At 43.0% G+C, this 23,416-nt stretch overlaps 1 protein-coding gene across 2 annotated transcripts in view; it reads right to left on the minus strand.

The window, feature by feature from the left end:
- The window catches only part of STK39 (serine/threonine kinase 39), a 252,102-nt gene that overhangs the window by 2,971 nt on the left and 225,715 nt on the right, over window positions 1–23,416 (minus strand). For both annotated transcript variants that reach the window (XM_074363833.1, XM_074363834.1), the window contains exon 17: window positions 6,640–6,704. In XM_074363833.1, coding sequence (XP_074219934.1) covers window positions 6,640–6,704 — 65 coding nt within the window. The remainder of the gene's footprint in view (window positions 1–6,639; window positions 6,705–23,416) is intronic.

The raw sequence follows: 23,416 nt of genomic DNA on the forward strand, positions 1-23,416 counted from the left end.
AGGTCAGCCCAGCAAGTGTGAAGCCCATCAGTGCCTCTGAAATTTGGCAGTGTGAATAGCAGGGGGTTAAAATGATGAGAAATAAAAACGTTACACCCCTCTAAGGAAGGGTCATGGGAGTGAGCATTTATGAGACTGGGTAGTTAAACCAGCGACTATGCCAGGAAACAGAACACTGGATGGGACACGGCCTCCCCATGCAGTGACCCCAAAGCAGCCCAGGCGCTTTGGCTTTGCGTCAAGGCACTCGGCTCTCCCTTCCCCAGCTACCTCGCTAGCGCTGTCTTAAGGCTGAATCCTTGTCTCTCTTTGGCCTGCAAGACACAAATGAGGGCAAATGATGCTGAACTCTACAGAAAAAGGGACCAGAGATCCTTAAAGTATCAGTTCTCAAACTTTTTGATCTCAGGATCCCTTTACACTGTTACACATTTGGAGTTCTTGATCATTTTTATGTCTAAGTATTAAATATACTCAAAAACATAAAACATGATGTAGGTTGTAATGACATCTTAGAAAATAGAAGATTTTCTAAAGTAGTCACATAGATTCATTAACCATTACAAAAACAAGCCCAGTGCATGCTAACACATAAAATCTTCGAGAAAAAAAGGTTTGCTTTGGGAAACTGGTTAAGAATGGCCACTGCTTTGTATTTTTACCACACTGTTTAATGTTTTGCTGGATTTTATCAGCCCTGCATCTGCATTCACTCTCTTGCTTTGTTTTCCTTGCACTATGTAAAGAAAATCCAGACTCTCACAAATCTGTAGCTGGAAAAGGGAAGAGCATTTTACTAGCCTGTCTACATAACTGTGTCAAAACTTGCCAGGTTTTTTTTTTCTTAAGGCTTAGCTGCAATGTGGAATGTGAAACCATAGTATTGAACTTTTCTCAACTCTTACTAAAATCCATTGGTCTGTTTTGCACTTGGAATGGCTTTTTCAGCATCACTGCGCTATTCAGACCTTGCAAATCTTGACGTATTTCATTATATAATATCAACAAATTGTATTTATTAATCTTACCCATCACCAATTTCATCAGAAAAGCCTCAAGTACTGAGGGTCTGTCAAGCTCGCAATGGCAGATACAAGTTCTAAAATCCTATTTTTGCTTGAAAGCTGAGACTTACTAACAAATATTGTCAGTTTTCCTTAGGATGTCAGGATTACTTGGTTCATTTTGGAAAAAAGTCTGCCAAATCCCTAGTCTGAATAGCCACTGTTTGCCAGTTCTTCCAAGTGAAAATGGTGCTCCATGGAAAAAAACAAAGGGCCAGTTCAGTTCAAACAGTCTCACTTGTGCTTTTCCTGGCGACAACCCTCATGGTTAGTACTGGAGCTGTGTTTCCCACTTCATCAGTCACAATGTTAAACAAGATATGTTCTCAAGTAGGGATTTAATAGTAGTGTTTCATGGCTTCTTCTTAAGTGAACTGGCTTTGTTTGCGTTTTAGTCCATCACCCAGTAAATGAGTGCTCTGAAGAAGATGCCTACCAGTACAGGTGGGTGTTCCTGCCTTGATTTGTGCCAGCATTAGTAGCTGTAACCACAAGGGCCTCTACACCAATGTCAACACAATGGAAAAGGCCAAGTAACATCTCAGTATTATTATAAAAAAGTTTTGACATTCAGGATCCCCTAAAAGGGTCTCAACACCAGAATTTCAGGACCAACACTGTGAACCTTAAAGGAAAATGTATACATGATCAGAAACTTACCATTACCCCACTGCTCTCACTCAAGTGTCTGTACTCTGATGTCTGAAAAACCCCCACCTGCTCACCCCTCCTGCCAGCCCAGCAGGTGTGGCCCACACCCCGGGGAGGAGCTGAAGACGTGGCTGTCCACATCAGTCTAAGGAGTCCCTCCACCGCCAGCCTGGGTGCACTTTGGAAGCACCTGGAGACTCTGAAAGTAGCCCCTGCCCACCTCCATTCCAGAGGTGGTGACTGAAGTGGTCTGGAGTGTGGTCGGGGCTTTCCTGACCGCTCCAGCTGATTTACAGGTTCAGTAGTTTGAGAACCTCTGTTCTACCCTAGTGCTTCCCAAGGCATGAACCTCCCTTTCCTTTAGAGCAGTGGCTCGTGAACTTCAGCATCACCTGAAGAGCTTGTTAACAAATTCCTGTGCCCTGTACCTCAAGATTCTGATTCCTTAGGCCAGGGCCCTAGAATTCACATTTTTATCACGTTTCCAGGGGAAGCTGACACTGTCCATCTGGGGACCACACCTGCAGAAGCACTGTTTCCAACTGAACAGGAGAGTCGCTACGTGGACCATCTTGAACTGACAGTTTCAGGACAGAGAGAAAGCCAACACTCTCAGGTGCCCTGGCTTAACCTGTACTTTGGGAAATGCCTCCTTTGTCACACAGCCTCCAACTATAGCTAAGCTGAAAGACTCTAAAAATAAGGCCCTTTAGTCATTAATTACCAAAATGCTTATAAAATTTCCATCCACAATGCATGCTATTATACTTCAGTAACTAAAATCTAGAATGCTCAAGTAAATGTGTCCTGACTGGATATTAATTACATGTTCAATTGACCCTTGAACAACGCAGGGGTTGGGAGTGCCAATCCTCCAAGCAGGCAAAAATCCACATATAACATATCTGGCCCTTCTTAAAGGAGGTTCTTCTGTCCCCTGGGGTTTAACTAACCACGGATTGCTGGTACTGTGGAAGGTATTTATGAAAAAAATCCATGTCTAATTGGATCCGCACAGTTCAAACCCATGTCGTTCCAGGGTCAACTGTACGTACAATTTGTATTCTATCTTTAAGGACATATTAAATATTTTCTATTTTCACTAACGCAGTTTCAGAAATTCCATGTAGAAAGCTGCGAGACTCACCTACTTTAAAAAACTGCCAGGTAGCAAATTAAAAAATGCCTTAATAAACACTGATGAAGACTGGTCTCGAGGCTTACAACGATAAAACCATACTGATATGTCAAACCCGAAGCACGTAATACTTGAGCTGAAATGCTGTCTGTGCCTGAACCACCTTGTTGAACGTGATAAGAAAGGTTTCTGATCTCCCTGCTCCCAGCCACACTGACAACAGAAACACTGACAACAGAAACCAGACTCCACTTACCTGTCAAATGATCCTAAAGATCTCACTGGGTGGAGAAAAAAGTAAATGTACTTCTTTAAATAGCCAATACCCTTACCCCTCAGGCCACTGTTTCTCTTACACAAGCAGATATACAAGATTAGAGACACCTTGTCAAACCTAAGCCATGTACATCTAACAGCAGCGGGAGCGGGAAGAGGAAAGAGATCGGAGAAGGAGCCATCTGCAAATGGACTGATTCCCAGCCTCAGCCCAACACAGGAATCACCAGGGGGCACTTTCAAAATTCCCCAAGCCCAGGGAAACAATTACACTGGAATGCCAAGAACAATTACATTAGGCTATTTTAGTAATTTCCCAGCTGCCCCACCATCCCTTGAGTGAGACCGCTGTGCCGCGAGGTGAAGAATCACAGCACCAGTGGCTCTTTAGAGGATTTTTAGGCCCCTGACATTCTCCTTTAGGAAGCAAAGAAAGCGCTGTGATTAAAATGATGAACAGCTGAGAGAGAAAAGGACTATGCGCAGTTGCCGCTTAGGAGGAAAAATGTTTCTGAAGTACCTTGATCTTTTATTCTTCGGTAAAATAACCAAACTGATGAATGAAGGCAAATGCATTGGAATTTCTGTGGTTTTACCAGGATGCTAGTGTCCTCTAGAAGATTAAGCCAACAGTTCGAATGAGCTCTGTCAAGTGGATCTCAAACTGGCCAGCAACTGACGACCACAAAGAAACCCTCTCAGGTTTTAACAAGGGCTGGATGGAGAGTAAAGGGACAGAAATAGGAGGTCACGCCTGAGTTTGGCTTTATTTAACATCTTTTAACTATTTTTAGGGGAGAAGCCATCCATTTCCACTTACTGAGAATGCCACACATTAACCTCCTCAAGCTGTAAGGGGCAGGAAAAACTTGGAAAGCTGCTCCCGCACGTCTCCTGGGCCAGACAGGCCAGTATTACTCACTGTGCTTAAAGGTCCAAAGGAGATCTGGTCAGCCAGTGTAAACATATCCAGTCATCCAAAAGGGCGGAGCCACTAAGCAGCAGAAAACTGTAGAACCACGGCTGCTGGGTCCTGCCTCTAAGACTGAAGAGCTGTGAAACATATGGGCTGTGATGCCAGACGAGCGCTGAACCTGCGGCTTCTGTTCTGTATGACCCCGGGCAGGTCAACCCCACAGGGCCTCCAATTCCCAAGACAGAAAATGGACCTAATGACGTCACCATCTTGTGGGATGGTGAGGACTACAGTCACTGAGATGAAGAACACCTGCACTGCCCTGCAAACCGTGGATGCACAAGAAAAGCAGTGATGCTTGTGACTTCTGCAGGCAAGGCCAAGGAACTTTAATACACTGTAAAAAGAGGGCATGGAGCAGCAGTCACAGTCCTAATTATCTTACATGGATGGAAACAAACAGGAAAGATAATGACGGCTGAAGTTTTCCTCAATGAGGTTTGCACTATTCCGATACATTTTCATGATCATCAAGTCCCTGCTATGTGCAGAGGATGCAAGATAGAAATCTCTGCCCCCCTCCCCACCCCAGAGCCTCTAGATGGATGAGAGGTACAAATAAGATTCTGCACAATTTCAATACAACATAACCTTCGTCGGGGAGAATACGGGAGGAGCACTGAGGCCAAGGACTGATGTCAGAACAAGCTTCTTGGGGAAGTGAAATTTAAGCAGAAAACTGGACACTGTGATGAGCAGGCCTGGAAAAGCTGAGTGAGGATATTTTAGTAAGAGGAAAAGGTTCACAGGAAGGGCTGGCAGATGAAAATAGGAGAGAACTAGAGAAAGAGGGAGGCAATAAGTTGGGGGGGGGTAAAGGAAAGGGAAGCAGGACTTAAAGGGAGGTCTGAGCAGGGAGGACTTCCTTAGCCACGCTTAGGGGTTGCATTTCAGAAGAGGACAGTGGAGAGCCAGTCGAGTATTTGGAGCATTCTGGAATTAAGGAAGAATTACCCCAGCTCTAGCCTCAATGTGGTCAACAGAGGTGGAGGCTGGCAAGTTACAGGCGGGAAGATGAGTTTCAGAAGATGAGCGGATCCTGGTAATGCGCTGGGAACGGGGGTGAAGAGGAGCACAGACTCAAGAGGGGGAATCCAAGGGGTTCTTACTGCTTATCTAGGGACCGTGCGGGGGCTGTTCTCACAAAACCGTCAGTAGTTTGAAGGGCCAGAGTTGCTACTCCTGTTTAGTAGGTTAAGCAGGTTTAGGGACAATGGGAATGGGCACCATGGAAGTTTCAGTCTCTCAGTTTACAGGTTCAAAATCAGGAAAATGTTCTGGAGGCAATATGTTGTAGCTTTTTAACGGTATAAAAAAGGAATAAAGGAACATTAACATTGGCTTACAATACAGCCAAGGGGTGCCATTTTCTCATCAGTACCTTCTCACAGGAGTGAAACACGTTCACAGAGACGCGGGTGAATTTAGAAACATGACAGAGGCAACAGATGCGTCCCAAGCTAGAAGATGAATTTTTCAATTTGTTAATTTATCTGTGTCTAAAAATGTTCTTTTATCTAAATGAACTTCTTCACCTAAATTCTTTCTCTGAAAATCTGTTTTTCTTTTCTCACCCAGCCTAGCCCTCCAAAAATAGATGAGAAGCAAGGCCCAGAAAGTTAATTAGCACGAGGCTCACATTTACTGTTACTCATCATTTAGCGTTTTTTGGCCACACAAGTTTTCCATTAAATTTTTTACAAGAAATTAAACAGACAGGTCATCAGTATATGTTGTGCACAGCAAAGCACTGGCCATCTCGATCCTAAATTGCCTGCAGCGTTCTGACTGGTCCTTGATGAGATAAAATTTTAAGATGAGTCACTTAATGTGCTGTTTGATAAAACTTTCAGGAAAATAGCCGCTTTTGGACTACTTGGACTTCTCTCCATTTCTGGCCATGATCTCCATCTCTTGGTTTCACAAGGATCCCAGAATGCTCCGTATCTATATCTCTGTGGCCACCCTAGTTCTTTAAATTTAAAACCTAATAGTGCAGAAAAACTGCTGAAATATCTCCTCTCTCTGAGAATCTGTTCCTGTGGTTTGAATTGTGGAGTTAAAATGTTATGTCTTTGTTCACTAGCCTTCAGTGAGCTGTTCTACAATTGCTCCCAATTAATTAAAACATTTCTACCACAATCGGCTTCAATTTTTTAAAGTTAGAAACCCTGACTTTCACGTCAGGAAAGCTTTAGTGTTGTTTGGAAGGAATTCAGTTTAATTTTGTCTTTCAGGTCAAGTTACCATACAAACCGGGGGCAAAACGGTACAGGCTTTAAAACTTCTCAAATGGCCACTCTTAGTCAAAGGTATGACGGTAAAAGAACAAGCTATGCTCACGGAAGAGGAGATTTCCGATTTTGATCAGAAAATGCTCCCAAATGTTGACCAGGCAAATGACGAATGCAAAATGGGTTTCCAAAGAAAACAACACTGGCAGAATTACGGAGTGGGTTATCATATTACATTACTACTCCCTGCTGGCGCAGCATGGCAAAATATTTACCTTCATTCCATAGCTTTCCACTTACCAGCTTAAATGTCAATGTTTTTAAAGCTTTGGGATCATCTACAATCTTCTGTAAATTAGCAGCCACTGTAAAATATAAACATGGAGAAAAAGTGTCCAAATTATTTCCAATAACACTGAATCTTCACATAGATGATTCAGAAAAGTTGACTAATGATGCAGTAACTTGCAAAATCATTTCTTTCACAGACATTACAAAGTCCATATAAAATTACTCTCATAAAGACAGTTTCTACCACAACTTACATCTTCAGCACATCTGAATCGATCACTCCACGTTGACCCCGTCTTTCAGACAATAAAATGAGAAATGACTTGCTAATGGAAAGTAGAAAGGAGAGCAGCCCTCAGTGTTTCTTCCCACCATGTGGTTTTTCTCAACACGATACGTTAACAGATGTACAAGCCAGGAGAGGGCAGTACAAACAAAGAGGAGAGGTATTGCAAAGAACCGTTTCTCTAGAAATAACAGGTCAGCACATTTGAACTCCTGTCCCTATAAATTTGCTCAATTCTGTGTGCCAGTTTTTATCAAAGCAACAAGATACAGTGGGTAACCTCTACAACTCAGGGACATGGTTTAGTGCTTTCAGAGCACAATGATCCGTCAAAGCCGCGAAGGACCACCTGGAGTGACACCCGAGCCGGCTGAACAGGGTCAAGTGCTAGAGGCTGTCTGGGGCTCAATAGTGAAGGTTTGTTTTTGTGTTAGCCAGATCCATCAGAGACCCGTCCTGCTCTCTGCACTGCCATGACCAGTTTGATGTTCTCCCAGAGAAGTCAGCTTTTCCTGCTTTGGGTATTGTTTACGAATAGAATTATCAAGAGGTGACGATGATGGAAATTTAACATCATGCTCTTTCCACATCTAAACGTAAAGTATAAAGCACTGAAAGTCAAGTAGGTGTTACTGGTCAGGGAAGGAGAAGTTACTATTGAAGAAATTAAGGGAGAGAGTCCCTTTTATCATTTTTCTTTTTCATGGGGAAGATCACCTGCTACTTCAGTAAGCAGACATCTGAAAAGTTTTCTGAATATTCTGATATAAAAATTTTGGGGAAATAGTAAACATACAAATATTTTGAGAAAAGTGTTTTAAGGTGCAAATTTGTAAGAAGAAAGAAATCTGTGCAAATTTTATTCTTCTCTAAGGTTGACTGAAAACCACCTAGGTACATGGATTTCGGCAGATTAGTGTATTGCCTTTAATCCATCTGCTGCAGAGGAGAAAAAAATGAAGATTACATACTCAGTATGGCCTATTTGTCTTCATAAACCGTAATTACAAGCACCATTTTATCTTCATCTGTTGCCCTCTTAATACTTCCATTCTGAGTAATTGCAAAGTTTCATTTCTGGTAAGACTACTCTCCCCTCATCCTCTTTTCCTCCTCCTTTTTTTTGCCCACACAAGCAAACACACACACACGCACACCCCAGGTATATTCCCCAGGCCACTAACCTCAGTATTGTTATCATCACCAAGCATCTTCTGGCCTCCTCAACAGTTTCCTGAACTTATCTGAGATACTAAACTCATCATGTAATCCATGAAAGAAACAATGGCTCATGGAGTGAAAAGCTCTGCTGGGAAATTTTGTCCCCAAAAGCCAGGATTTATTCTGTCAGGGCATTCTGACTATATGCAAATTGCAGCAACTGAACACAGTCACCGTTTTCTTAAAGCACAAAACTGTTCTAATAGTTCCTCTGATTTGGGCTAATTTCATGAGCGACCATAAAGTCTTCATATGAATTTCAGGACTTTCATTAGAGTCTCTCAGTTAATGTGGATGATTTACTGCCTCGTTCTGGGTCATCTATTTCCAGCCTGCTCTCTAATGTTCCGCCAAAAGCAGAGCTCTGTCCTACACTAATTCACAACCCTGTCTCTGGTGGACACACGTATGTGCTGGGGCCCATCTCCAGGGAACACGGTGGAGCAAGTTGTAGACTGGAGGGCGAGACTGAGCTGCGAGCATCTTAAACAATCATCCCAGAAACCGCAGTCCCCAACTGTGAATCCTACACCTCAGGGACATTAGAAATTAAATTCTGTCTTCAGCTCAAAGCAAAAATAGCAAAACTGGCCACTTACCTGATTACTTATCCCAGCTGCTAGGCTTACTTTCAATTTAGTTGATTCTGATTTGTTGTAAAGGGCTATAAAACAACCTTCATTTAACTGACATCACATAAAATTCAGGCTGATGCTAATTTCTTCTCCAGTGGCAATGCTCATTAAAAAGATGGGTGCCACTGCTTCCTCCCTTCTCCTAACTGTGTACCTGGGTTTCAAAAATAAAAGTGCTCCTTACCTGGAACGTGAGTGGAGAAGGAAGGGCTGGGTAGGGCTGGTGGTTACTTGAGAGTGTCTCAGGTGTGTGCTGATAACACTGAACTTCCTGTCTTAAGCTACTCTGGTTTCCAAAAAATATGGAGCTTCTGAACCCTGCTTACTCAGTGGCCATCAACTCATTTCTGACGGCCCTTGGCTTTCCCAGATAAAACTCTTTCCTCTAGTTTCTGATGTGGACCCTGTGTCACCTTCCCTGGACTCGTCCCTCCCCTCCTCCCCGGCCCACTGTCTTTGGTCTCGGTGTTTTCTGTCTCGTGGCCACTTAAGGCAGAGATAACACTCACTCAGGCCCCAGGACCTGGGGCCCCCTGATGCCTTTGCGTGAGCAAGCTAATCTTTGCTATTTCTGTGTCCCCGTGCCACGCTTCAGGCTTGAATCCCTGGCAGGGCTGGAAGTTTGTTTGCTCTTTTGGAGGATAACATCTGGCCTAAGGTACCATCAGTACTGTGCTCTACGAAGCTGGAATGATAGTAACGGCCAGGTGGGAAAGGATGCTAATGCTCATTCCCTCCCTGAATCTAAACAGAGAAGGGGGGCGGGGTGAGCTGTCAGACGCCAGGCAGCGGAGCCGACATTTCTTTGGCAAACTAACTCACGCATTCTCCAGACACTCTTTTTCTCTATAAACTTGTACTACTCATCTGCACACTTGGACATTTACAAAAAGTAACAGTTAGAGCATGACTATTTACAGTCTGTGTTTGTACTCGGAGGGATTAGTCAAGAGAAACAAGTTTCTCCCCACGGGTCAGTGTATTTCACAAGAAGCCCATATAGTCCTGATGTTCTAATGGAGGTGAGTTACTTAATTCCAGCTATTCCCAGACAAAAGCTGTGGGGAAAAGCACACCAACGGACACCAAGTCCAACGCATTCCCCTAAAAAGAAATTCTGAGCTAAGACCGAAGCGTAGACGTGGGTTAACTGATGATAACATCACAGTATTTCTTCAGAGATGCATCTTGTACACCGCATGGTTGCAGAAAGCAGTGTGAGATCGCAAGGAAAGAAAGAAACGTGGGTTTCTCACAGATACTGCTGTAGCACTCACGCAGAGTTACGGCTGATGCACACCTCGGTTTGGGATAAGATACAAGAGATCTGCCCTATTTTCCCTAAATATCCGGGCTCTTATCTTCATGAGATGCGGTGTAGCGAAGGGTGCAAGAGTCCGAATTCTCCAGCCGGAGAGCCTCGGCTTGAGTCCTGCCTAGAGCGGTGCAGCCCCATGGACCTGGGCATGGCTCCTCGGCCTCTGTGTGCTGTGAAAGGTGAATGCTGACGGTGCCTACCTACAGGGCTGTTTGGAGGGCTGAGCTAGAGTGCTCAGAGTCCTGCTTGATGTATAGAGCAAGTGCATAATAAATACCAGCTTAACTACCTCCACCGTGGACCACTGCAGAGCTTAGCTGGTTTCCCTGCCTTCAGTCTTAACTGCTCATGAGCCCTGTTTCTCACACTCACCAGGTACCTGGAGAATTTAAGTCATAAAATGGAACATGTTGCTTTCTTAACAAACCTTCCCATCAATTTCAGGATAAAGTCTAAATTTTGTGGGTTTTCTGTCTTTGTTTTTAAAGTCAGTTTATAATGCCGTGTCAATTTCTGGTGTACAGCATAATGTTGTACACATACATATATTCATTTTCATATTCTTTTTTCCTTATAGGTTACTACCAGATATTGAATACAGTTCCCTGTGTTCTACAGAAGAAACTTGTTTATCTATTTTATATATAGTAGTTAGTATCTGCAAATCTCTAACTCCCAATTTATCTCTTCCCACCCTCTTCCCCCCAGTAACCGTAAGTTTGTTTTCTATGTCTGTGAGGCTGTTTCTGTTTTGTAAATAAGTTCATTTGTCTTTTTTTTTTTTTTAGATTCCACATATGAGTGATATCATATGGTATTTTTCTTTGTCTGACTTACTTCACTTAGAATGATGATCTCCAGGTCCATCCATGGTGCTGCAAATATTATCCTTTTTTATGGCCGAGTGGTATTTCATTGTATAAATATACCACGACTTCTTTACCCAGCCATCTGTCGATGAAGCCCACGTTTTTAATGTGGTCCATCAGACCCTCCACGATCCATCCCCAACTACCTCTCTCTCTAGTTTATTTTTCATCATTTCCAACCCCAGTTTCCTCAGAAAAGCTCTGTAACCCCCATTCTCCTCTCCCTCTCTATCCCTACTCTCACCATTGTGTGCAAAACTTCTGTTACAGAGCTGATGTCCCCACTTAATTAAGATTCTGTCTCTGATAACCCAGACACAATCTTAATTCATCTCTACAAAAGGTGTATCTTGGAAATATATCCACGTGGATACATACACAGAAACTGACAGCAGCTCACCACCTCCACTGCTGCTGCACCAGTCCAGCTGCCATCACTTCATCTAGAGTGTACAGTAACCTGCTGTGTCGCTGCTTCCATCCTGGTCCCTCAGGACTAGCCTCCACTCAGCAGTCAGGTGCGCCTTCTGTCATCAGACCACATGACTTTTCTATTCAACCCTCTGCCCCAACAGCCTTCCAGAGTAAAAACCAGTCTCTCCAATGAGTAGGCCCCCCCCCAGTCCAGGTCCAACCTCATCTCTCACCATCATTTCTGGCTGCAACTGCTCCAGCCACAACAGCCCCCACGCCCATGCTGCTCCCTAAGCATTCAAAGCAGGCTTCCACCCGAGACCCTCTGTACCTGCTGTTCCTCTGCTGGAAATGCTGCTCCTCCGGGGCTGCTTCCCTCTCTCCCTCCTAGTTGCTGCTCAAACGTCCCTGGCTACCTGTCCACAGCCCCACTCTCTAGTTCTTTATCCAGATTTTTTTTTTGTCATAGCACTTATCAGCACCAGACATACTAAATATTTCTGAGTTATTTTTGGATGTGGCTTTTCACTCCCCCACCCCTCCCCAAGTCACATAAGCTCCCATGAATGCAGGAACTTTGTTCACTGCTGTGTCCCTAGTGCCTGACATATGGTAGTGTCAGTATAGAGGGTTCCAAGATTCTAAAAACCCTAGGTTAATACCCTCTTACGGAAGAATTATTCGTATCTTAGAAGAACTGCTAAAAATGTTGCCTCCTAACAATAATCTCATTTATTTTCCCAAAAGCAAACCAATTGACTCTTGCCTCATTTCAAATGAATTATGAGTATCCTAAGCAACCATGACTTTAAAGATTGGCCATTTTTCTTTTAAACTGATACATAATTGACATATAACACTGTGTTAGTTTCAAGTGTACGACATATTGCTTCGATGTATGTATGTATTATGAAATGATCACAGTAAGTCTAGTTCACCCCTATCCCTGCATGCTGGGCCTGGGTGTGAGGCCACAGTGAGCCTGCAGGAGCCCTGGGAACTGCTTCTCAGTCCACTGAGCCTTGCTGGTCTTGTGGACATGAGCCCCGTTGGCTTTCAAAGCTAGATGTTTTCAGGGCTCATCTCTCAGGTGCAGGTCTTAAAACTTGGGGTGTCAGGGGTGGGGCTTATGGCAAAATTGTGTCTCAGCCTCTTCTACCCGTTTCAATGTGGGTTTTTCTCATTTGCCTGATTCACAGGAGTTGCTCAGATAATTTGGGGGCTTCTTTCAGAGGAAATTGTTCCATACAGAGCTGTAGATTCAGGGTGTCCACGGTGGGAAGTGAGTTCAGGATCCTCCTGTGTCAACATCTTGAACTGAAACCAGGATTTATCTTGATTTACTTCTCTCATCTTTTTCTTCTAATCCATCAATTTCTGACAGTTTTGCCTTTAGTATGGATTTGAAACAGCTTACTTCTCTTCATCTCTAATACCTCCACCCTATTTCAGCTACAAGGAACCCCCAAGATTGGCTGTTTTTCATTCTTTTTTTTTTTTTTTTTCCAGAGATGAGAGACCAGGTCACTCCCTAAGTAAAGCGGCCGGACTAGCACAGGTGGTACCCCAGACAAAGGGAACCTACAACAGGCAGCAGAGGACGGACGTGATGAGCCACCAGTGTGATCTCAGGACCGGGTGCTGCAGCGGGGACTAAAAGTCATACCACTGACCTTCCCTCCTGCACGTCTCCCCCAGGAAAAGAGATGAACCCCTCCTGAGGACTGATTCCCAGGCAGACCCACACAGTGCCAGGGGTGGACAGCAGTGAACACTGTATTGCGCTGCCAAGATCTTGTCTTAGGGATTGAGGCAACCATCCTCCCACCTGCCGGGGTTACTAGTAGCCGATGACTCTCAGCTTCATCCCTGTCTGGGAATTCCCCTTCGCCAAAGAGCTCCATCTCACCCAGAGTCGGCCCTCTCCCCAAAGGCAGCCCAGCCTGCACCCCTCGACTGGCCACGAGAGCAGAAAGGCCCTGGCGCCGCAGGGCAGGACAACCCTAAGGGTCAACTCAGATCCAAAGCTCGCTGTGGGATTAGCTGAGGTCTTTGCCATGGTTAAATCGTAGTTTAATTCCTCCATCTCCAAAATCCTTCTTCCTTTACTCCCTCACTTGTGTCAGTCATGAAATCACTCCTCAAAAACCTAAGTGCCAGCACATCTAGGCCTCTGAGTCTTTTCCCCGAGAAATCTTAAGACTCCATCCATGGATGGACAGGGTACAGTCACCTTAGAAAGTGTTTCCATGATTAAAATTTTAAGATGGTACAAATGATAAATAAAATACACGAGGAAAGGGGGGAAATCAGTGTACTGTGTAACATTTTTGTTTGCATTTTGCTCAGACTTAGGATCGTGGATGATGAGAAAAAGAGGTAGACAGAAGAGATTTTAGGAATGTTACAGGTACTATAAGCAAGCAACCTCTGAGGTCAAAACTTTAAACAAAGCGGAGTATTAGTATTATTTACATATAGCAGGAAGGTCTCACAGGAAGGAAAAGACACAGAAATACACCTGCCATTTTTGTTTACTTTGGGTAAATTCCAGTGTATTACTATTATCTGGGCATGATGGGAAAGCCTGAAACAGTGATGGAATAGCTAAAGTGGCTGGTATTGAGTCTGTCCTCTGAAATATAATCATAAAATTGCTATTTTTATCCTGAATTTCCTTTACTGTGCTTAAGGCAGAGTTTTATGAACTGGACCACAGTGCAGTAACAGAAGTGTCCAATAATCATTATGTTATTATTGTTCATTTTGAAATCAATGAAATGGTATAATCAATGAAACTGCAGCCTAACTTAGCTGGTGGAGGTGATACACCAGTGCATTTATAGTTTACTGTGTGAAGAATGGCTACACTTTAAAGTCAGGCTTGCCAAGAATATCCAACATTCCTCTGAGATGAAGGTAAGAATTAATTTATTTGCTTTGGAAAATAAAAGAGGATCACTGCTTAGGAGACGCAGTTGTTGAAAAGTACCTTGGTTCTTCAAAAAATAGGAAAAATCCCATAGGTGCCTTAACCTGGGGGTTTTAATCTTGAACCCTCTAAATTATAGGCAAAATTTTTGTTTGCACATTTCTGGGGAAAGTGTTGTAGCATTTACCAGATTCTTAGGGGGTCATGTCCTTTATAATCTTAACAATCACTATCCCATAGGCTTACTACCCTCGTCTAGTACAGTCATGTAAGGAGCTTAGAGGTAGGGCCTTTTATGTATTTTAATAACTGCCTTACTGAAGTATAATTCATGTACATTAAACTGCATGTATTTAAAGTGTACAATTTGGTAAGTTTTGACACAGGGATATGCCACTAAAACCATGACCACAAGATAATGAACATATCCATCACATCCCCAAATGTCCTCAGACCCCCTGTAATTTCCCCCACCTTTCCTTCTTTTTATTCTCTCCAGGAAGCCACTGATCTGTTGCTGTAGATTAGATTAGCATTTTCTAAAATTTCATTCAAGTGCAGTCATAGAAGATGTACTCATTTTGTCTGGCTTTTCTCATACATTAGAATTACTTTGAAATCCATCCACATTGGAGCTGTATCAAAAAATCTTTCCTTTTAGAAAAGGGAACCCTCCTACACTGTTGGTGGGAATGTAGTTTGGTGCAGCCATTATGGAAAACAGTATGGAGATTCCTCAAAAGACTTACCATATGATCCAGCAATCCCACTCCTGGGCATATATCCTGAGGGAACTCTGATTCAAAAAGATACATGCACCCCAATGTTCACAGCAGCACTATTTACAATAGTCAAGACATGGAAACAACCTAAATGTCCACTGACAGATGACTGGATAAAGAAGTTGTGGTATATTTATACAATGGACTACTACTCAACCATTAAAAAAGAATAAAATAATGCCATTTGCAGCAACATGGATGGATCTGGAGATCATCATTCTAAGTAAGACAGAATGAAAAAAGTACCATATATCACTCATATGTGGAATCTTAAAAAAAAAAAAAAAAGGAAGAAGAAAGAAAAAAGACGACACTAATGAATTCATCTACAAAACAAACAGACTAGCAGACATAGTGAACAATTTTATGGTTATTAGGGGAAAGAGGGTGGGAAGGGGCAAATTTGGGAATTTGAGATTTGCAAAGGTTAGCCGCTATATATGAAAATAGATTAAAAAACAAATTTCTTCTGCATAGCACAGGGTTATTCAATGTCTTGTAATAAACTTTAATGAAAAAGAATACGAAAACAATATATGAATATTTATGCATGACTGGGACATTATGCCGTACACCAGAAATCGACACATTGTAACTGACTATATGCCAATTTAAAAAAATTTAAAAATAAAACAAAAATTCTTTCCTTTTCATTGCTAAGTAGTATTCCATTGTATGGATGTAAGACAGTTTATGTATTTACCTCTTGAGGTACATTTGGGTTGTTTCCATGATTTGCTGTTACAAACAAAGCTCTTACCAACATTCTCGTACAAGCCTTTGTACAGATACACAGTTTCCTTTCGCTGGGTAGAGACCTCAGAGTAGGATTGCTAATCATGTAGTAGATGTATGTTTAACTTTTAAAGAAATTGTCAAAATATTTTCTAGGGTGATTGAACTATTTTTATATTTCCACCAACAGTGCATAAGAGTTCCAGCTTCTTACACATTTGTCAACCTTTAGCCTGTCACTCATTTTAATTTAAGCCACTCTGGTTAATGTGTACTGAAGTCTGTACTTTTACATTCCGTTTCCCTAACAGAGCATCTTTCCATGTACATATTTGATTGAGTCTTTACAGCCCCTTTCTGACAAAGCAGATATTAAGGGGTTCCATAAATACAGGTATGGCTTTTCTAGGTTAAGTGGGATGCTTTTTCTAAAAAGAACCAAAAGCCTTTGCTGAGAAACCAGAGGTGTTTCTTCATCTGAGAGGTAAGATGTTCAGAGGGTGTCTATCAGATCTTCGTCTAGTTCATCCAATAAATGAATAAAACACTTATACAGGCATCAGACGGAGCATCAGCCCACATCTTGGAAAATCTCCTAGAGCTTCCTGTGCAGTTCAGAAACCTCAACCCTCTTCCACTAGGGATCCTTAAATGTGTAGGTCATAAGCTAGATTGAATGAAAGTAGAGAAGGAAATAATCATATCATGGAAGGCAGAAGAGATAATAAGACACAGGAAATTCATCCAACTTTGATTTCTAGAGGCACAAAGAAAAGCCCTTCCAGGTCTACGGCAAAAAGGTTTCAGTTAATTATGCCAGGTGTCTAGATTCCAAGAGTGGAGTAATCTTACACCCAGGAGCACATTTTGGAAATATTAACAAGACTCTGTGTATAAAGCACCAAGGCAAAACATACTCTGGGATTCAGATGACAATGTCTCTACCATTGTTGAGGGAAAACTTACAAGCAGCAAGTATTAACTAAGAACAAACTAAGACAACAGGGCAGCTGCTCTCCAATGCACTGTATGTATAAGACTAAAAACAATGTGTGTCTCCTTCAATGCCCATAATCCCTTGCTTAAAAACAAAAACACTTAACAGAAGTAAGTCTGTATAACCTAAGCCTGTCTAAGTCTTTAAGCTGTCTTTACAACCTTGTAAAATCATATGAATTTTAGAAAAATTCTAATCAGCCAGGGGAAATATACCAAAGGGAAAAGAAACACTTAACTTCGCAGGATTGACTCTTTCTGTCACTCATGCTTTACCTTAATCCATTTTATAAGCAAGTTTTTCAATAGTCCCATACTAACAGGACACACGCAGCTTGAGATTTAACCCTAGTGGCTTCTGGACTGGGAAAAGCTTTGGAAAAGTTAGAATTAATAAGACAGTAAACACACTGATACAAGGAACACTACTTAAATTATGGGCCAATGCAGCCACTGCCGACAGAACCATCTGCCATAAGCACAGACAGCCGGGAAATCTGAAGGGCTCTGAGGCCGGCACGTGGTGGCAGCCTTCCAGCCAGAAGCGTTTCTCACACGTGTGGCTGCCTGGGCAGTGGAGGAGAGTGTGGGGCTTCCGTTTACACTACCCGGCATTGCCCCCCAAGAACGACATCTGTATTATCTTCACTTTTTGAGTTTTCAATTTTAAAATTTTTGTTTAATTTGTGGTTTATTCCAAACATTTAAAGTAAGGGTTTAGCAGCCAGTGAATGGTACCCACAGAGCAAAGTTAAATAAATGTCTTCTTTAATAATAAGAAATCAAATCAGTTCAAGGGTTGACTGGGAAGTCACTCTAGGATAGGCCATGGCCTAAAAAATAAAGGCCATGGTCACCCGACTTACAAGGGAGCTAGACTGAGGCTCCCTGGACACAGACACCATCAGTCACCTCTAGATCTCTGGTCAGCACCCGACACCGAGCCTGGAACCCGGGAGGCGCTAAGTGAACTAATAAAGAAAAGATCAGCGAGTACCTGGCTGCCAAGATTAGAAAGTATTTTTTCAGACGCTGGTATTTTCCCTCCATAAAGATGAAACAGAGCTGATGGGGGTGAAGTTATGAAAGCCTGTTGTATCAGACCTCCCCCTTCCACTGTGAATTACTCACCCCACCCGCAGAAGGAACCTCTCTGACCTTATTAGGCGCTTACCAAACCCTTCCCTCCCTCCACCTGGCAGAGGCCACGGAGGCACGAAGACACAGACAAGGTCTGTTTAGCTCACTGTTGGACACCCAGTAGGCACAGGGTCTGCCCCAAAGCAGGTGCATATAACTACTTACAGAACGAACAAATGAATGAAAATAAACCAGCAGTATATTTTTCCAAGATAGTATGTTAGCTCTTCAAGGCGTCTGTAGCTAAATCTGAGCCTTGGTCTTTCACTACGGCTAGGACGGATTTCACAGTAAGAAAATGTTAGGTCATAAGAAACTAGTGGCGATGGAATTATTCTCCTTTATTGTAGAAGGAAAGGGTGAAGCTGCTCCTTGTCCCTAAAATTTGTCTAAACATATAAGGAATTCAGGCATTCACAGGGACTTCCTGATTCTAGCACGCTGAACTTGAGCCATCCTCATCCCTGCCTTCTGCATCAGGTCTCCCAGAGCCTGGGGGCTGGCCGTGTAGAACTCACTCTGATGCCACCTACCCTGGTGGCATGCCCTGGGTCTCCTCTCCCTGAACTGTGACGTGGGGTGTGGGCTTATGTTCTCCTACCTTCTTGCGCCTGCTCCCACCCCAACCTGAAAACTCACAAGCCTTCTGGACTCTGCTGTTTCCGACCCTCCAGAACCTCAAGGTGGGTGGCAGTAGCACTTACTCAAAGGTCCTGTGGGTGTATATTCTATCATGAGAAGGGAGCTCATGAGGAGACCACTGAGAGCTCAGCCCCTCTGGGTTGTGGGGCAAAGGCTGGGGATGGAGGGGATGGAGTGTTAGAAGTACAAGACAATTCAAGCTACTGCCTATTAAACTCCACAACTGTTTAAAAGCAGCTGTGCATTCCAACAGGGATACTGTATGCATTTAGTTATTAAACTAATTCTTACAAGAATGTGTACCCTAAGCTGGCGTACCTGCTAGGCATTCGGGAGATACACACGTAAGTAATGCAAACCCTGCCTGGCTTAGTAAGTGGGCGGGTTCATAAACAAACGACTACAGCACAGTCCTATGAGTACCGTGGGAGGGACAGGAGTAAGCACCAAGGACAGCTCAGAGGCAACCGGCCTGGAGAGCTCTGGGGGGGGAGTCTAGGAAGAGGAGGAATCTGCCAGATGACTGGGAGCATTCCAGGAGGAGGGAGAGCACGTGAGCACAGCAAGTCCGAGCGCCACACGGAAGGCTCCCCGCGCGCTGGGGCGAGCCTGGGGCTGAGGGCTTCTGGGAGACGCAGGCGAGGAAGCTGACGGAGGCCAGTCACCTACGCCTGGTCCACCGAGGAGTGCGGACTGTGTCTTATAGGAAGAACAGGGTTTTAAATATGACTCCAGTTAACAGTGATGTTAACTATACACACTGAAGAATGTTATAATTTAAGAAAGCTTGAAGAAATGTACAATTTTGGTTTGGCTTTGTAAAAGTAAAAATATTTGAATAGTCATGAGATGTGTGGATTAGAATCGAAGATATCAAGTACACTGTCTGGGTTAAGATAAACTGAAGTGGGCACATAATATAGGAAACTATATATATAATATAAAACTATAAATATAACTATATTATAGGAAACTATATTCAATTTCTTGTAATAACATATAATGGAAAATAATCTGAAAAAAATATGTATATGTATAACTGAATCACTTTGCTGTAACACTTGAAACTAACATTGTAAATCAACTACACTTCAATAAAAAAATAAAATTAAAAAAACAGCCTAAAAATTCAACGGTTTCAAAACCTTATCCTTAAAACTCTTAGCAGCCTTAGACTCCATGTTATAAGGGGTGTGCACACCTATCTTATTCATTAAATATGTATGTATGACTGAATCACTTTGCTGTACACCAGAAACTAACACAACATTGTAAATCAACTGTACTTCAATTTTGAAAAATGCAGCATTTGGAAGAAAGAAAATACAGCGTACACCAAACACTTAGATCAGAGTCCACAGTCACAGCTTTTCTAAGTCTTGGTCCTGCTAATATTTCTCTAGATTGGAATTCACCGACTACATATGCACGGCCAGCACTGCTCACTTGCACAATACGCTGATTTATTAAGCCATTCCAATCTTGTTTGGGTGGGGAAAGCAGAGACAATCTTAGAAGTGTGCATCAGAAACAATGCCCTTAATGCCAATCATAGTCGAGATAATTATCAAAAGGATACTTTCTGTTGCTGTTACCAGAAATTATTTGAAAGAATGGCAGGGGAAATAAGACTGCAGAGAGGACGTGCTGGGTCTCTAAGGACTGAAAGGGGACTAAATCATTCATATGCTTAAAAACAGCAACCCAAAGCAATCTGGGAAACGACGACTGTAGTTTTACTTTGGTCCTTGAATGGGACTGGAACTTCTGAACCAGAAGGTCACCAGACTTTCAGAAACATTATCTATTTATAAAGGGGTCGACAATCACAAGTTTCTTGCATGTACATGAAACATAATAAAATTAACTGAATTTCAGATTTCCATCCCCTCCCTAATAAAGAGAGAAGAGATCAACCCACTGTCTTCCAGCCTTAGATACCTGAGCACAACAAATGGATTTAGACTTTTACAACAGGTAGCAGGTGAAAAATAGTCGAATAGATGTCACATTGATTTGGGGAATAAAAACCAGAGGGAGACAGACAAAACACTTCTGGCAAGGGAACAGACACGAAAGGAACACTGTGAGGTCATTATGGGGCGCAGGTAAGTTTACCATCCATGTAAATAAAGCTGCTGATTATCTTCAGGAAGGGGGCCATTTGTAGGAGGATGTGGAGAGGGGCTCACGCAGTGTGCAGTAATGAGATCGAGGACCAAGAGGAGCCACAAGCAATCAAAATCCAGAAGAGGAGTCAGGAAGGAGATGCTGACTCGGGGACGATCATCAATAATGCACGAAGGAGTAAAAATCAGAAGAATGTTTGACAGCAGTGAAAAAGGCAAACAAGACTGTGGGCTGTACGTGCAGCCTCAGAGAACAAGTCAGTACTACTTACTCCGATGCTATTTAAGGCACCAGGATCTCATTAACTCTGGGCAGATCTGGCTTTTCTTACCCATTGGAAGAAATCAAATAAAATGCTGTGAGTTGCAGCTAAAGTCGATTTCTGGTTCAAAAGATTGTGGGGGAGGCAGGGGGCACAAGCGAAGGTAATGCAGTTTCCAGCCCCGCTGTAGTTTCACTACAAAACTAAAGCCCCCTCCCCCCGCCTCCTTCCCCGGGTTTATCATAATCCCATACTTTTAGGATATTAGGAAGAGGATTAGCAGACTTAGATTAGCCAACTGTGAGCAGAGTGAGGACATACAGATTCTGCAGCCTTTCTAAACTCCGCGATAACATCACTCCTCTTCACTGAAACTTGTGTGGCAGCGGGGCATTCATGAGAAAAGTAAAGATATGCCGATTTAGAGGCAAAAGATAAATAACATTTCTTTCTCTCTCTCTGTGTTTTAAAAACTGGTGTCTTTTGTTCAAGGCTGTCCAATCATTTAATAAAACAGACCGTTAAGATGATCCCTGAAATTCTAATCAGATCCTAGGAAGGGCATGGCCAAGGTAACCCCAGCTGGCTGAGGTCCTGATGTGTTCACAGAGTATTCTGCACTGAGCCACCCAGGGAATACTGAAACCTCCAACTAACTCCCAAATAATCATGTCTTCCTGTGTCCCTTTTAATGAGGTTTTAATTTCATACATGCTAATGACCACCAGGTGAGCAAGTCCGAGTTGACAGTTCATTTTGCTTTTGAGGAATTCTGCCAGTTGGAGTAGTGAAATGGTCTTATTTCTAAACTATTATTAATAATTAATGATACCATATTTACTGAGATTTACCATGCTCTATATGTATCAGCTTGTAATCCTCCCAGCTGCTCTATGAGCTTGGAACTAGCATTTGCCCCATCTTACAGAGGAAGTTGAGACACTGAGAGATGAAGCACTTTGCTCAAGGTTATGTACGCAGCTAAGGGGAGGGGGGAGGACCCAAACACAGGCAGGCTGGCTCTCCAGAGTTTGTCCAAACAACTGCAGTGCATGCTGCCTCTCAGATACCTACCTTTTTAAAAGTTACTGTTCGAAGGCAGGTACTTAAAATAAAAATCACGATTTAAGAAGCACTATTGGTGCCCCTCATGTAGGGTGCTCTCCCCGATGTCAAAGCGCAGGTGCCAGTGTGGCTTCCATCCCATCTAAAAGCTAATGTTGTTACGACAAAGCAGTCATGGAGTTTAGATGAAGATCCCCTTGGGGGTTCAAAGAGCGAACCAAAAGAGGAAGTGAAACACATCACAGAGCCCTGCGTGCTCCCCAGCGTGACTGCTTTAGAAGGAAGTGGGGCTAATACTTCCCAACCTAAAATGCCATCATCTTTTTGATCTTACTGTCTTTCAGCCAAGATCTTTCAGATGTTGCAACACTCAAAACACTTGACAGCTGGTCCCAGTTAAAGCTGTAGAAAAGTAAGCTGTTTTGAGGATTATTTTGCTGTTAATGCTTCTACATCTTTTTTCCCTGCTTTAAGGGGGAAAAAAACCTTTTTCCTTAGGTGAAGGCTTCATCTCGTTAATGTAAGGGGGGAAAAAAGTGTTGCTGGAATAGAAGATGATGACAGAGCTGATTTAGTTTACAGTAAATGACGACTTTAGAAATTCGCACATAAAATTCCTGAGATGATGGGCGTATTTAAAACCACCTTGAAAACTGTGGTATTTGGAAATCTTGAGAAAAATGCCCCTAGCAGGTAAATGGGGCGAGAAGATGAGCAACGTCACTGCTTGCTTATGCTTTGTGCTTTGTGTGGGGGCAGCCACAATGGCAAGTAGCGGGCAATTAACAACCCAAGGCTTTAACCCCGAGCAGCAGTGAAGACACGGCCTTCCTCAGACCAGACTGTCCAGCCCGCAAACACCAAGGGCTGCCAGCTGTCGCTCTTCTTCCTCACCGCTTAATGTGAGACATAACACACCAAGGCTAGCTGAAAAGGAGCAAGAGGCTGAAAGCCTACGAACAAATTAGAAACACAGACACCAAACGGCTATTAGAAACTAAACTTTAAAAAACAAATCCTTCATCCAACAGACATGTCAGTAAGGTAAGAATGCAGCTAATGGCAAAGTAAAGGATGACGACTGTGTTTCTTCACCAGTGCACCTTATCTGAGATGCAGCTGCCTGGGAGGACAAAAGAGAAGCAGACAAGACGGCAGTGGCCTGGTACCTGATATGCAGGTTCTCATAAGACAAATGAGGGGCCTGTTCACAACCAAGTGACATTTTAGTGAGATTATACAGAGGATTTGTTTCTGGCTGGCTGGAGGTCAGTCAAATATATATATATTTTCCATTTCCTAAGAGTTAATCTGCCACAGGCCCACAGTGTGCTGTTCAAACGCATTCAATTCTCAGTT

This window comes from Camelus bactrianus, chromosome 5 (genome assembly GCF_048773025.1).
Source record: "Camelus bactrianus isolate YW-2024 breed Bactrian camel chromosome 5, ASM4877302v1, whole genome shotgun sequence".
Classification (NCBI taxonomy): domain Eukaryota; kingdom Metazoa; phylum Chordata; class Mammalia; order Artiodactyla; family Camelidae; genus Camelus; species Camelus bactrianus.